This window comes from Dama dama, chromosome 18 (assembly GCF_033118175.1).
Source record: "Dama dama isolate Ldn47 chromosome 18, ASM3311817v1, whole genome shotgun sequence".
NCBI lineage: Eukaryota > Metazoa > Chordata > Mammalia > Artiodactyla > Cervidae > Dama > Dama dama.
The window spans coordinates 75,369,525-75,386,158 of record NC_083698.1 but is presented as its reverse complement, the minus strand read 5'-3'; the positions used below and the strand labels follow the sequence as shown (position 1 = coordinate 75,386,158).

Here is a 16,634-nt window from a genome sequence, read left to right as displayed (position 1 = left end):
TAAGTCCCCATGCAGGCAGCAATTCTTTTCATCTCAGCTCACCCTGCACACTTTCATATGTCTCCAGATCTTATTACAAGAGGAAAGAAAATCAATTGGTTAAATGTGTTTTGAACACCATGCTTGTCATATCACTCATTTGTTTGTAAAGATGGAAAGCTTGGTTCATCCAGAATGCCACCTAAAGAATTTCCATCAGTGCCGTCTGGTTACAGAAGCTGATGGATTAACCTCTCCCGGCTGAAATCGGTGATCAATGAGCTTCGATGGAGCAATATTCCAATGGGAAAGCATCGCTCCCTCTTCCAGCTAAAGAGCACTCAATGTCTATTAACGTCCATTATACATGCTAATACCTGTCACCACTTCATTATGCCCGAGTATTTCCCAGGCTACCAGAAGTTCTGAGGAAGCCACACTATGACCTTAAGATTTCTGGACGAGTAGGCAGTGCCAGATTATTTTCTGCACCAGCATAGTTAGGAATCCAGTCCTCTTAAGAGAATGAAGTGCTCTTGAGGAATTTGCCGATGACTTTAAAAAAAAGCACAAAACGCTGTAAATGCATTCGTGAAAATTTCTTCCTTAAAAAAAAAAATAGTGGGAAAATATATACATACATAGATCTTTTCTCTATCCTATTGTGTAAGATCCAGAAAGAATCAAGGTTTCTTGCAAAGTCAAAGGTAGAATTCATGAAAATTTTCCAATCTGGTGGGTTAATTACTATTGCCGCTAAGCGCATTAACTGAGAATATAATAATTACAATAACAAAATTCAAACCATTTCAACAACTTTAAGTAATAATGCTGAAGATATACTCACTTCATTAATGTGACTCCACATTTTGCCCATTTGACTACAATCCATAAAAGGCAGTTTCAATGGGATTACATTACTATTATTTCTACAGAGAACCTTGCATTACAATAGCTTGCCCATTTAAGACTGAATATCATTAAGAATACCCTAGGAGAATTTCACGGGGCTTGGAGGAACCCTCCTTTCATTCTGTATTGTATTTCTTTAATAAAGGAGAGCAGAAACCTGGTGAAAACAGTCATTGTTCACAGTAAGTTAGGGAAAAATCAGTAATAATATTCCGTTTTTGCAGCGCTATAGTTTCTGCCAGTATTTCCGAAAGCAACCATGAATGATTACACCAAGACTTAGCGAAGGTAGCTGTGTGGATGATTGATAGGGCATTAATCAAAAGATGCATATCTGCCTCAGAATTTGTTCACAAGCTTTCTTCTAATAGCTGATTTCATGTTCACTGAGCTCTATGCCAGTTTGTCCAATTTATTTTTCGGTGTACAAGCCATTCATCAAAAAACACAATGATTTAACCCTCCCATCCCCCCCTTTCTTTTGGTGAATGGGTATTCCTAAGTGTAACTACCTTATTCTGTTCATTAAAAAAACAAAGAAAAACTAAAAGATCCCATTACCTACATATTTACAATGTGATATGGACTCTGCCCAAAACTCCATGCACCTTTTCTGAGTTTCACGAGCCTGAATGATCAGGTAGGCTTAGTAAGGGGGCCCCTTGGGTCATGTACACCTCTAATTGCAGGGGGCCGAATATTGGGGAGCTCAAAAAGTCAGGACCCAATTAATAGTCAAGACTGTTAGAGGCAGTCTTTCCTGCCTTTCACAAGGCAGGAAATGCCATCAGTTGTGTATATAATGCAATTTACAACTGTTAATAGCCAGATAGGATAGGTCCATTTGGTACTTTTAAAAAGCTGTAGAAGAAAAAAGGCAGGGCCAGCATTGGTGCTGCAGCATCCTGTCCCCAGGTGCGAAGTCTCTGACCTCAGCAGATGTAGGAAGGGCTGCAAGACCTTTCAACCTATGTGGGTTTTGTCCCTTTTGGGGCTGCATTTTCACTGTTCAAACCACAGAACAGGAATAAACACTGGCCAAAATCCATGTCAACTTTTAGATTCTAAGGGATATAAGAACATACAGAAGGGGCCAGTGAATTTTAATTTTTTTGAAATTTTAAATTTATTTTATCTTTTAGCAGTACTTTGAGGCATGTGGGATCTTAGTTCTCCGACCAGGGATCAAAACTGTGCCCCCTGCATTGGAAGCGTGGAGTCTTCACCACTGGACTGCCAGAGACGTCCCGGACCACCAAATTTTAGTGGTCCCTACTTATTCACAAGAAGTCAGCAACAGATACATTCTCTCCTCTATGTGCAAAGAGCTGGGTGATAGCAGACACAGGTAGAGACCTCGCATCACCCCACAAGAGCAGGCACTGCAGTCAGCTCCTGGGAGGAAGGCCACTTGCTCAGGATTACAAAGCCTGTGTAGGATCTGATGACAGAAGTGGATGTTTTTGGCTCTGTAGCAGCATCAGTGAATGAATTCGAGAGCCCAGTTGCCTCTCGGTTTTAGAACAGCCTGCGAGGTTGTCCCTGCAGTTGTATAAAGCAGCAGCAGAGGATGAGGGATGACTGGGTGCTGCATGTAATGTCAAGCAGAACAAAAAACATTACCATCCTCCCAAGAGCATGTAAAGAACCTCTGAGGACTTCCCACCAGTGGGAGGGGGCCGGGGACCAGGGCCACCACCCCCGTTCTCTGATGCCAAGTGAGCGGTCATCCTAAGCTCTATATCCCCGTACTCCTGTGTCCTTCCAGAGGCCAGCATGGCTGCTCACACTTGGTCACGCAGACTCCAGCTTAAATGTCACCTCCTCAGACACAGAGGCCTCCTGAGGCCAAGGCCCCATCTAAACCAGCCCCCTCCACAGCTCCTCATGGCATCTTGCACTCCTGTTTGACAGCTGTGTTTTCACTGCAGGACAAGACTCTCTGAAAACACATTTTCTCCCTCCCTCCGAATGTTAGGTTTGGGGGAGCTGGGCCCTGGCCTGTCTTGTTCTTCACTACCCCCTGGTGCCCAGAACACTGCCAGGAACAGGGCAGCCCCTCAAGATGAGTTGATGAGTGATGGAAACACTCTCTCAAGGTATGAGTTGCCATTACAACATATCACCACAAGTTTAGTTGTTTTAAAACAAAATATACTTGCTCTCTTGAGAAATACAAGATACAATCAAGATTGCTGGAAGAAACATCAACCACCTCAGATACGCAGATGATACCACACTAATGGCAGAAAGTGAAGATGAACTAAAGAGCCTCTTTGTGAGGGTGAAAGAGGAGAGTGAAAAAGCTGAGCTAACATTCAACATTGAGAAAACTAAGATCATGGCAATTGGTCCCATCACTTCATGGCAAATAAATGGGGAAAAAGTGGAAAAAATCAGATTTTCTTTTGTTGGGCTCCAAAAAGACTGTGGACAGTGACTGCAGCCATGAAATTAAAAGACACTTGCTCCTTGGAAGGAAAGCTATGACAAACCTAGACAGGATATTAAAAAGCAGAGACATCACTTTGCCAACAAAGGTCTGTATAGTCAAAGTCATGGTTTTTTAAGTAGTCATGTATGGATGTGAGAGCTGGACCATAAGGGAAGGCTGAGCACCAAAGAATTGATGCTTTTGAATTGTGGTGCAGAGAAGACTCTTGAGAGTCCCTTGGACTGCAAGGAGATCAAACCAGTCAATCCTAAAAGAAATCAACCCTGAATATTCATTGAAAGGACTGACGCTGAAGCTCCAATAGTTTGTGATGTGAAGAGCCAACTCACTGGAGAGGATCCTAATGCTGGGAAAGACTGAAGGAAAAAGGAGAAAAGGGCGACAGAAGATGTGATGATTAGAGAGCATTACCAACTCAATGGATATGAATCTGAGAAAACTCTGGGAGACAGTGAAAGACAGGGGAGCCTGGCGTGCTACAGTCCATGGGGTCACAAAGAGTCAGTCAGACATGACTTAGCGACCAAACAACAACACTGCTCTCTTATAGCTCCAGAGGTCAGAATCCTCGAATGGGTGGGCAGTACTGCATTCCTCTGGAGTCTCTGGGCACCTGGCCTCTTCCTGCTTCTAGAGACTGCCTGCATCCTCAGCTCGTGGCCTCACCTCACTCCAACCTCCTGTGACTACCTTAACTCTGACACCATCCCGCCTCTCTCTTATAAGGACCCCTGTGGTTATATTGGGCCACCTGCGTGGTACAGAATCATCTCCTCTTCCTAAAATCTTTAACTGAATCACAGCCACATAATTCCTTTTGCTGTATAAGATAATACACTTACAGATTCCAGGGAGTAAGATGTGGCATTTGTGGGGGCCCATTATTCTGCCCACCCCCCTCAGAACAGTCACTTCAAAGAAAAGAAATTTGACAACGTTTATCAAACAGTGCAAAGCTAGTAACTAGATCTGTGTGTCTCTGTAGAACTTCAGTAGCCGAGGACATGCTGCTGATTACAGAGGTTGAAATTGTTTTTGAAAAGTAAAGTTCAGTGGTTAAACCATCTGCCTGCAATGCAGGAGATGCAGAGGAAACCCAGGTTCGATTTCTGGGTTGGGAGAATCCCCTGGAAGAGGAAATGGCAACCCACTCCAGTGTTCTTGCCTGGAAAATCCCACGGACAGAGGAGCTTAGCAGGCTACAGTTCATGGGGTCGCAAAAGAGGTGGACACAACTTACTGACTAAATAACAACAACAAATTCCATTTTTAGAAACCCTGAAAATAAAGCTTCCTAAACAGTTCATATTTTGTTCCATAATTTCCTAGAAATATGAAGTACTGACATTGTTGAAATGTTTTATACATTTCTCTGTCTTGTTTCAAGAAGGACACAGTCCTTGGCCCACCTGAGCTATATGACCTTTACATTTCTGCTCACCCTGCTCTTTCCAATGGATCAGTTGAAGAGCAATTAAGTTTATGTTCTGAATTTTAAATTTTCTTCACTCAACATTTAATAAGTGTAATTTAAAAATTCATAATAGCATTCAATTCTTTTCTAAATGACTACATGAAAGATGGAATAATTAAAAACACACAAACATTTTTATAAGAATGTGACTTACAACTGTTAATTTATATCAGTCAATAAGATCTGTAGAAAGTGTCAGATGGCCTAGATCCTCCCAAACAATGCGCTAACATACTCACAGTCCTTCTGAGATAACAACCCAAAAGTAAGTGTTATGGAGGAAAAGAAAGTGTCAAGGTCATAAAGTCTGAGGAGTACAGCCCCCAGATTCCCTGGAATTGTTAATACGTGAATGTGTGTTTCAAAAGTCCCACCTCAGGTATGGTTAGTGGCAATATTTGCAGGAGCTTCCAGAGAGACACTCTGAGAAACATTTTTCTAGGACAACAATTAGAATATTCTGTAATAACCTTTATGGGAAAAAGAATCTGAAAACAAACGAATATGTATATATGTATAACTGAATCACTATACTGTACACCTGTAGCTAACACACATTATAAATCAACTATATCCAGCAAAATTTTTAAAAAGTTAGAAAAGGAAAAAAAAAGAATAAATTAATTAATGTTCATTTGCCCTGTAGTTTTCTCAAGAGAAGGAATTGAGAAAAATGTGAATTTTTGATCCCTTATCATTGTGTGTGGTGTCTTCATTCACCAAACATAATTTCTACCCATCAAAACCGATAATGGTTCTGGAAGATTTTGTTTTATATAATACCTGAGAGGAAGCACTCACGCCACTGTAGGCAGTGACTCGGGGACAGAATTCTAAATCATGATAACTACTGACTCAGTTTCCCTTTAAGTCTTTGCTCTGAGCTGAGCTAAAGTTCAGTTCTTTTAACTGAACTAAAGGAACTAACCAACTGAGCTAAGAGTTTTAACTCTGCTCTGCATTAAAAGCGATCAGCAAATTATTGTCTCAGTGGGAACCACTATTTTCCAAAACTTTAACATTAAAATTCTCAAAGTCTGAATCACTAAGAAAGTTTTGATGCATTTATTCTCCATCACAAATCAGAAGTAAGGTTTTGTCAATATTCTTTCACAAAGTGGGGTCAAATTTTGCAAACTGGGTCTCCTCTTAATATCACAGTAAATAGCCCAGAAATCTCTCCCTTATCTGGAACTCTTTTGCCTCAGAGTTTCAACAACGGTGGCCAGTCTGGCTGGAATCTGGGGTGTAAGTAGAAAGAAAAGATGCTAAGCAACTAAAATAAATATTAATGTATGTAACTGAATAACTAAATCAGTTTGCAGTACAGCAGTAATTAACACAACACTGTAAATCAACTACCCTTCAATTTTAAACATTTTTAATAAATAAATACCATAAAATCCACTCCCTTATTCACTAATTCAATAAGTTTCAGCTGAGTACTTTTCACAGACCCCCTTTATATATCCAAAGAATAAAATAATTATTTGTAACTGGAAAGTTACATATTAATTATAATTGATACATATAACTTTGAAATGCATACAAATGCTTGACTTTCACAAAAAATATTTTTCTTTTCACACCAAGAAAGTGATGTGAGTCAACATTTGTACAGAACTCCTATGACCTATCTGTAAATTCATAATAAATTATAGAAATGACATATAAGTGCGAGACACTAAAAGTTCATATTGTAGAATATCATTCGTTAAGGTGTACTCAACCCTACTATACATACAGGTATTTCAAAGTCATTAATATTCAAGTCAAATATATTAAAACCAGTTTAAAAGGCATGCAAGTTTAGGACTGACATGTACATATTGCTATATTTAAAACAAATAACCAACAAGGACCTACTGTAAAATAAATAACAAATAATTTTTAAAATTATAATAATAAAATAGCATTTGAGACAAATCCATAATGTATTTTAGAAATACTTCAGGAACTCTACATATAGTGGAGGATGAAAAAATTAAGATCATGGCATCCAGTCCCATCACTTTAGGGCAAATAGATGGGGAAACAATGGAAACAGTGACAGACTTTAATTTGGGGACTCCAAAATCACTGCAGATGGTGACTGCAGCCATGAAATTAAAAGGCACTTGCTCCTTGGAAGAAAAACTATGACCAACCTAGACAGCATATTAAAAAGCAGAGACATTATTTGCTGACAAAGATCTGTCTACTCAAAGCTCTGGTTTTTCCAGTAGTCATGTTTGGATGTGAGAGTTGGACTATAAAGAAATGGGGGATCGGGATGGGGAATACGTGTAAATCTATGGCTGATTGATATCAATGTATGACAAAACCCACTGAAATGCTGTGAAGTAATTAGCCTCCAACTAATAAAAAAAAGTAAATAAAAAAAAAAAAAGAAAGCTGAGTGCCGAAGAATTGATGCTTTTGAACTGTGGTGTTGGAGAACACTCTTGAGAGGCCCTTGGACCACAAGGAGATCAAATCCATCAATCCTAAAGGAAATCAGTCCTGAATATTCATTCGAAGAACTGATGCTGAGCTGAAGCTCCAATAATTTGGCCACCTGGTAGGAAAAACTGACTAACTGAAAAAGACCCTGATGCTGAGAAAGATTGAAGGCGGGAGGAGAAGGGGACAACAGAGGATGAGATGGTTGGATGGCATCACCAACTCGAGTTTGAGCAAGCTCCAGGAGTTGGTGATGGACAGGGAAGTCTGGTGTGCTGCAGTCCATGGGTTGCAAAGAGCCAGACACGACTGAGTGACAACTGAACTGAAGAGGATAGGGGATGGACTGGATAAATTAATAATAGTACAATGAATAAAGCTGAGTGGTTCAGATGGTAAAGAATCTGCCTGCAATGCAGGAAACCCGGATTCGATCTCTGGGTCAGGACAATCCCCTGGAGAAGGGAATGGCAACCCACTACAGTATTCTTGCCTAGAGAATTTCATGGGCAGAGGAGCCTGGTGGGCTATAGTCCATGGGGTCTCAAAGAGTCAGACACGACTGAGTGATTAACACACACTAGGGGATGTATCCTGCTGTAGTCTTTTATACTAGGAGTGTAAATAGAGCTGATTACAATATTTAAAAGAAATGTTTCTAAGTAAAAGTGAATTTTAAAAACCTGGAACTATAAGAAAGATGGCAAGAGGTTGGATCACCCAGTCATGTCATGCTTACAGGTCAAAGTTTCTATCTTACTGTTTAATGACTTGAGTCCAAGTGGCATCTACCCATTCCCTAAAAAAAACATGGGTTTTCCTTAGAGCTGCATGGAACATCTCCTTCCACTGAGTCTCCATACCATGGGTCCTTTGTGTTAATGTGGGGTCAGGGTGAAGGGGGTTGCCCAGGACAGAGTCATTAATACTCCACGCATTTTATCTACATTGGCTTCAACAGAAAGGCTCATCATCAGTTTCCAGGTTCATCTCCAGAACCCCTCCCTGACCTGGATAACTCAGCATGGAGCTGGACTGGCCTGAGGTTGATGTGAGAATCACTGCAGGGTCCTGACGCGGGTGGTCACGGGAAAGCCCAAGTCACAAAGGCACCCTCTCTTACCCAAAGTGAGGAGGAGTGATGAATATGTGGCAGCTATAGAGCCTTAAGAAATATTTTTAAGGTTAAATCAATGCTACCAACCTATATACATGTTTTTTCAACTGCCCTACTTGGTCAGTTCTGTTCAGATATGAATTTTTAAAAGACACTTAGAAGAAACTCATGTGATGCTTTTATAATGCATTTCTTCATGTTGGACACTGGGATTAAGAAACTTCATGCTGCAGTCTAAATGCCCATTGACAGAGGAATGGATAAAGATGTGGTATATATATACAATGGAATATTCCTCAGCCATAAAAGAGTGAAATAATGCCATTTGCGGCAACATGGATGGACCTAGAGACGATCGTGCGAAGTGAAGTAAGGCAGATAGAGAAAGACAAATATCATATGATATCTTTTAAATGTGGAATCTAAAAACACACAAGTGAACTTATTTACAAAAATAGAAACAGACTCCTAGACACAGGAAACAAAGTTATGGTTACCAAAGAGGATAGCAGGGCTGGAAGGAATAAATTAGAAGGCTTGGGATTAATATATGCACACTACTATATATAAAATGGAAAAACAACAAGTACTTAATACATAGCACAGTGACCTATACTCAATATCTTATAATAATCCATAATGGAAAAATATCTGAAAAAGAATGCATACGCACGTGCGCACGCACACACACTCACACACACATCTATATAACTGAATCAGTTTGCTGTATACTTGAAACTAACATGGTAAATTAACTTCATTTACCACGAAGTTAATGGTAAATGGTCACAAAGAGTCAGACATGACTGAACACAAGCACAACAACAACAACCCAAATCATGTAACCGGCCAGTCATGCAGACATAGTTAGAAGAACATCATCGATTTTTTAAAAGCATCACCAGACATGATTATATTCCTATTATAAATAGCATTTCCTACCAATCCCTTTAGTCATGTGCCCCACTGGAGGATTTTTAAGAAAGAAAGAAGGGAAACAGAAAAGGAGATCCACAGTTAGACCTGGCAGGTTTGGCCAAGTAAGTAGCTAAGTGCCTTTGATTCAGTCCACAAACTTCCCTGAGCTCCCTGGTCTCTTAAACAACACACCCTCACTGGGGCCTGAAGCCTTCCTATGGTCCTTGGATCAGCAGTCCACGACTGTACACCACCTGGTCCTGCCCACCTCCAACCTTGTGCTTTGCCTCATCTGCTACCTAGGCTGCTGACAGTCTCCGAACATCCTAACTTCGTATCTGATTGGAGGCCTTTCCCTTCCATGAGTTCCGTGAGGACAGGGATGGCGTCTCTCATTCATCCATGCAGCCCTCAGGCCCAGCACAGCGACCAGCACACAGTTGAAATTGCAGTAAAATATTCGCGGAATAAGTGAGCAGTAGATTAAATGAAGTACTACCTAAAACCAATGGTCACATCTGGGAATAAATGAAAAGTATCCTTTTTAGTCAGGATTTATCATTTTCACTGATTCTGGGGGAAGAGAAGCTTGTCTCATAATTCTTAGAAGATGCAATCAGAGAGTTTTGAGGACTTTGGTTATTTGGCTCTGGATTCATTCATCTGTTCTTCAATGTTTCCCACCCAAGTCATTTCGAGTTGTTTCTCTGACACAAATGAGCTGACTCATAGCAGGTAACAAAGCAGCGTCAAGCTGCTGTGAAAGTTGAACTGGTTCCTACTCTGCTCAGGAAATGCACTGGACCTGCCAACTGCATCCTTACTCCAGGGGCCGCCAGCAGGGTGATGCTTCGGTTCTCTGGTCACCAGGCAGAGCTGATCAGTACTGGCCACAGAAAACACACACTGATTTGTGAGGCTGCACTTCTGGGCCCTCAACTCTCATTTTCACCGAGATGTCTGTCCGAGCTGAGCCGGACCTGAAACTACTAAGGATATGATGCCATCTTCATTTTTGCCATTACACCCAAAGTGAGAAAGCTGTTAACTGGTGGGTTAGAAGTGAATGGATTACTCCCTTCTTCATTTCATTTAGGTTTCCTAGAAGATGGAAGATGAGAGTCAGTTGAAACAATCTTTCCTCTAATGAGAGTTCTATTTCTAGGGGAAGGTGTTAGCAGAGGTCAAACTATTTCTAATTTAACACTATTAACTGGATAAACACTGGCCTTCACCATACAGAGTATACAGACTGTACTGGATAAATGTGATTCATCAAATCTTAGATGGCATTTCTCAGGGTGATGGTGAATTTAAAACTTCTTGAGACAATATTTCACCACATCCTTTCCAAGTGCATAGAGTTATTTTTTTTAATGATTGTCTTAGTTATGATATAAAAAATACTTGTGATGTACATTTGGACAATATGTTTTAATAAGTCAGACATAATCAAGAACCATTTCTTAACATGTAAATGGGTTTTTATGAATAAATATGTGGTCTATATGGAATTTTTACAGCAGTCTAAATTATTAAGTAAATACATCAACATAAGAACCAAATGGGCTTCCCAGGTGCCACCACTGTAAAGAAACTGCCTGCCAATCCAGGAGACATAAGAGACATGAGTTTGATCCCTGGGTGGGGAAGATCCCCTGGAGAAGGGCATGGCAACCTACTCTAGTATTCTTGCCTGGAGAATCCCATGGACAGAGGAGCCTGGTGGGATACAGTCCATAGGGTCGCAAAGAGTCAGACACAACTAAAGCGACTTAGCAGGCATGCATGCAAGAACCAAATACAAACTGAAGATGGACATTTGCTTTTTTAGCCCTTTATTTTGTATTCATCCCTCTGCATTTCTATATATCTATCAACTTATGGATACATTACTATTCATACAGACTATAACTTTCTGACAACAAAAATCATTCATCCACCGCACAGAAAGTTCCTTTTAATAAGGAGGGTGATTAGAATTCTAATGGCTCATTAAAGAGCTCCTTCATTTATTCACTCCAGAAACATCTGTGGAGTGCTGTCAGGGTGACGGGGCACAGATGCAATGGTGTGGGGAGCATGGCCATGAACAAGGTATCACAGTCCTAGACCCTCTGGCCTTTGTGTCCTAGTGAGGGAGACAGATAGCAAACTACCAGATGAGCAAGTCAACGGGAATTTTAAACAGTGGTCCATGCTATTATCAGCCTCTTGGAGAAGAACATTGGAACTGGAACACGCATGTGAAGGACACCTTTGAAAAAACTGAATGTGTGTCTTCACACATTGAAAAATATCTTTAGAAACTGAACTGACACCATTACTATATGCACTGTCCACATGAGAAGGAGATTAAGATTAGAAAACACGCAAAAGTCAAATGTAAAAGTCAACTGCGTCTGGTACAAATTAAAAAGCAAGTGATTGGACGGTGGGTCCTCTCACAAAGACCCTCTGTGCTTATGCGTAAAACAAGAGTAACACTATGCTTTCCAAAACTGCCATGAGATGAAATCAGTGAGAGCATCTCACACCAACCAAGCCCCTGGGTACAAAGCAGAGATGAGATGCATTCTAAGTTCACCTTCGCTTCTGCATCTTTCCCTTTTGAGAAAGTTACCCTGTGTAGATATCTTCATGCGGCTTCCTTTCCTGTCATCCACTGGTCCTCCCACTTACTGAGGAGTCCTCCAGTCAGTTTTCAGATTTCACAAAGTGAAACTTGGAACTGGGCTAGCGAAGCACTAATGTTATTCCAGCTAAAAGCCTGGCAGGTGGTGCCAATCGTAATTCTTCTAATAACTGTATTGTTATGGCAAGACGACCTCATCTTGGGTTATCTGTATTACTTTACATGCGTCTAAAGCTATGCCTTATCCTAACACACAGTGGCTGTGAATTGAAGAACGAGAGGTCAGGCTGCAAGAGTGAAGAGGGACTGGTGAGGAGCCAAAGGCAAGGGTGACCCGAGAGCCTGATGACCCTAGCCATTTGACTGCAAACAGATTTCTTGGGAACTGAATTGGGGTCTCTGTTTCCACCTCCAATGAGAATAATCAAGTCTGTTGTAGCTCCTTGGAGGCAGGGGACAACGACCATTCCAAGTCAGGATACTGGCAGTTTCTTAAGGACTGATATTAAATTATCTGGAGAAGGGGCGACTAAGAAGCAGGTGAAGATGCTGAGGCACAAATTAAAGACAGGCAGCATCACGACCATCTGGCACCATTTTCTAATCTAAGTCCTTTAGAGGCCTTATAAAGTCACAGTAGCTGGACAGAGAGCACAAGGGAAGAAAAACAAAGACGAAATGAAGACTCAAATGAAGAAATAAATATCACTCCTGTGAATTTCACTGTGTGCCCCATTTCCACCACTTTGATGCTATGAGTTCTAGGCAAGCCACATAATAATGATATGATTTCAGCAGACTGAGATATGGTCAGTGGCAATCTATGATCCCAGGGAAATTTGCCAGGGGTGCAGAGCAGCCAGGCCATGGTTGGAGATGGGCACACTCCTCAGAGCCAGACCGGGGTGATCACAGCATAGCATGGCCAGGCCCTGGCGGCTCATCTTCTGGATGGATCCTCAAGGCCGGTTCTCCTGAGGTTCTGCCCATGGGTAGGGATCTACATTCGGGTACTGCCCATCCACACCAGCTTTAATAAAAGCTACCCCTTTCCTCTATAGCGGGAATCCTGTCTGTAGTTTACAAATGTGAAGACTGAACTTCCGAGCCGATAGGCGAGTATGGTTTGCACAGCTGATGGCAAAGCTGGAATCTGACTACAGTTCTGCCTGACTTTAAAGCATACCTTAAGACTACATCAGCTAATACTGAAACTACCCCAGGACCCCTCTGTAGGTACCAATTGCTATCATGTTGTTGTTTTTATACAGTCGCTAAGTCAAGTCAGACTCTTTGCAACCCCATGGACTGCAGCACTTCCCTGTCAGGCTTCCCTGTCCTTCACTATTTCCCAGAGTTTGCTCAAACTCACGCCTGTATAAGTCAGTGATGCTATCCAACCATCTCATCCTCTATTGTCCCCTTCTCCTCCTGCCTTCAATCTTTACCAGCATCAGGGTCTTTTCCAGTGAGTCATCTCTTTGCATCAGGTGACCGAAATATTGCAACTTCAGCTTCAGCATCAATCCTTCCAATGAATATTCAGGGTTGATTTCTTTTAGGATTGACTGGTTGGATCTCTGTGCTGTTCAAGAGACTCTCAGGAGTCTTCTCCAGCACCACAAGTCTATCATGTAAACAGTTATTTATTCTGTTCTATGTTTCCATACTTTCTTGACCATGTTAAAAGAACAGATGCAGCAGAAAAATGACATCATATCAAAATGGAGATTTATAATATTTGAACGCTTGATGTTGAAGCTGAAACTCCAGTACTTCGGTCACCTGATGCGAAGAACTGACTCAATGAAAAGACCCTGATGCTGGAAAAGATTGAAGGCAGGAGAAGGGGATGACAGAGGATGAGATGGTTGGATGGCATACCGACTCAATGGACATGAGTTTCGGCAAGCTTTGGGAGCTGGTGATGAATAGGGAAGCCTGGTTTGCTGCAGTCCATGGCATTACAAAGAGTCAAACACAACAGCAACTGAACTGAACTGAATGTGCCTGCCAGAGGAGATTGCTGATAACTGAACTAGCAAAGAATTAAAACTGTAATGGAAACTTACAGAAAAAATAATGGTATTCATCATTTCCAGTATATATTGTATGTGAATATTGCCAACATTTTTTTTTCTGGACTGTTAAAGAGTTTTCCTAATATGTATATCCATCATGGAAGTCGCATCAATTCCTTTAGACTAAAAACCCTGCTGACAGGACTTCCCTGGTGGTCCAGTGGCTAAGACTCTGAGCTCCCAATGCAGGGGGCACAGGTTCAATCACTGTCTGGGGAACTAAGATTCCACACGCTGCTCAACATGGTCAAAAAAACCCACCCTGCTGCCCCTTTTTCTTTCTTCCTCCCAAAAGACACCTTTCCCCTGTGAGACAAGACTCACATCTGGTCTTTTGATTTCTGTCCTGTCTTTGCAATTGTCCCCAAACCAGGTATGAAGTCAGTTTTTCTTCTCGGGAACTATTACGAGTAAGGGGAAAAAAGATCCCCATTCTCACTGTCTCTATGGAGTGGATTTCTTCATTCCCAAAGAACTATTATTTCTCTTTAAGGGCTGCTAACTAACATCTGCAAAAAAAGTCTTTTCGGCACAGTAATTGGCTCTGGAACCCACTGTAGTGAAATTTAACCTGCATCCCCATCTCAGGTCAGTCCCAGTCTCCTGCTGTAATTCTACCTTGCAGGCAGTCAGTACCGCAGACGCAGGTGCAGGCAAGCAGTGATGTTTTATTAGAGAAACGCATCATGGATTTAGGGAAAATACATACCTGATTGCACTTGCAGATAAGTGGCCGTAGGAGCCACTTGCTGAAGAGCTGCTGCGGGAATTATTGAGAATCGTGACCAAGGAGTTGGGAGATGTCCTTATCATGGTCTGAAGGTCAAAGCTATGATCGGACAGTGGCGATATGGACAGTGTACGTTTTCGGCTCGGCCGGGCTGACAGCCTAGGGCTGGGGAATCTGGTGCCTGTTATATAAACAAAACAGAATCTGATTACCTGTGGCTGGACTTGGTACCTGTTATCTATTCCTGTTACTCCATATGGAAGAACTGGAGGATAAGAAGCCAGCGACCAGTGGTGACAAGTACCTTTCTCTTCCCGCTTGTGATCTACTGGCTACAATTGAGGGAATTAGGGAGAAATATTTATCTTCCAGGGACTTACCTCAGGGGAGCTCTGTTTATTAATGTGCAGGCAAAATGATAAATTGCTAAACAAAAGGGAAAGACTTTTATGTGTTATCCCTCTCATTTCCACTGATTTATGAATCTGACGGCTGCTTAGATATTCTCATCATTAATTCACCACAAGCGACAAAGACAGTGGTTCCCACAGTCACAGCGCACCCATCCTCCCCACTCCCAACACGCGTGGCTTTAAAGCAATGAGCCAAAGGGGAAAAATGAATTAAAGTATCCTAAGATTAAAAAAATCCAGCTTAGTTATGCCTTCATTTCCCCATGATTTCTGTAGCTATCTGATCACGGACTATTTATGGCTTTACTGAAAAACCTGATAAATACATTATCCTAAATTAATGGTTCTCGTCGGAGGGGTGGGAATAGATTTTGCCCCCAGGGGACATGTGACAACATCTGGAGATATTTGGGTTATCACAACTCAGGGGGTGCTAAAAACATCGAGAGGGTAGGGAAGCTACTGCACACCCAGGGATGCTCAGGGCAGGCTCCCATCATGAAGAAGCATCTAGTCCTAGTAGTGCCAAAACTGAAGGACCCTGCCTTAAATTCCGTTATCTAACAGCCTAAGTCCCAAGAAACATTTAAAAGCTTGGGACTGTGGTTTGTTTACCCATTTTCCAAGGGCAGGTTGGGAGGGACCCTCCAAGCATTATAATAAGATAACATGAGTCAATTTTAATTCTCTGGTTATTAAATGGATCAATCAATCAATTAATTCTATGCATTTATTAAAGTTTTGAGACTTCAAGAAGATTCCACTGATGAAGTTCTGTTCTAGAGGTTAGTCTCATACTTAAATGCCTGCCAACTTAATACAATGCTTGTTACACAGAGAGTTAAAAATTAAATGCCCATTTGCCTGCAATTTGGTAGATGTTAGAGATCTAGATTTAAGAGCATAACTATAAGTGTGGCCCACAGGCCTACTCTTGCCTTTTCTAAGGTCACATTTACATTACAGAGTGAGCAAACTAAGTTTAATGACAGAATGAGAATATAATCCTACTAGGTAAGAGGCAAATCAAATATAATTACTTTTGAAAAAGAAAGGAGGGTTTCTATTTCAAAGAATGGGTACATCTGCTGACAGGGACATGGCAATTTGGGGGTACACAGAAAATGGTTGTAGAGGGTAAGACTTCTTTATAGAAAAATGTCTGGGTACCTGGTCTATAGAAAACTAATTGGGAATATTTTCTTCATCAGAGGTGAACTTTGACACAAGATAACAATCCCAAATGATTTAAGATAATTTAATGAAATGCAATAGATGACTATGAAAGACTTACAGATATTATTATAGAGATAAATAGACATACTTTATAGCTAATAAAAAATAAATCATAAACTGGAACTTCGTACCATCCATGAATATAAAACTGGTAAACCAATTTGAATGACAAATGTGGTCCCTACTCAAATCCTTCTTTCAGGCACATTGAAAATTGAATTTCTTCACTTAGAAGTTTCATG

At 41.2% G+C, this 16,634-nt stretch overlaps 1 protein-coding gene across 5 annotated transcripts in view; it reads right to left on the bottom strand.

Annotated features, from left to right (window-relative positions):
• The window catches only part of GLI3 (GLI family zinc finger 3), a 302,150-nt gene that overhangs the window by 75,570 nt on the left and 209,946 nt on the right, over window positions 1-16,634 (bottom strand). For all 5 annotated transcript variants that reach the window (XM_061165650.1, XM_061165652.1, XM_061165651.1 and 2 more), the window contains one exon: window positions 14,723-14,924. In XM_061165650.1, the coding sequence (XP_061021633.1) occupies window positions 14,723-14,924 (202 nt within the window). The remainder of the gene's footprint in view (window positions 1-14,722; window positions 14,925-16,634) is intronic.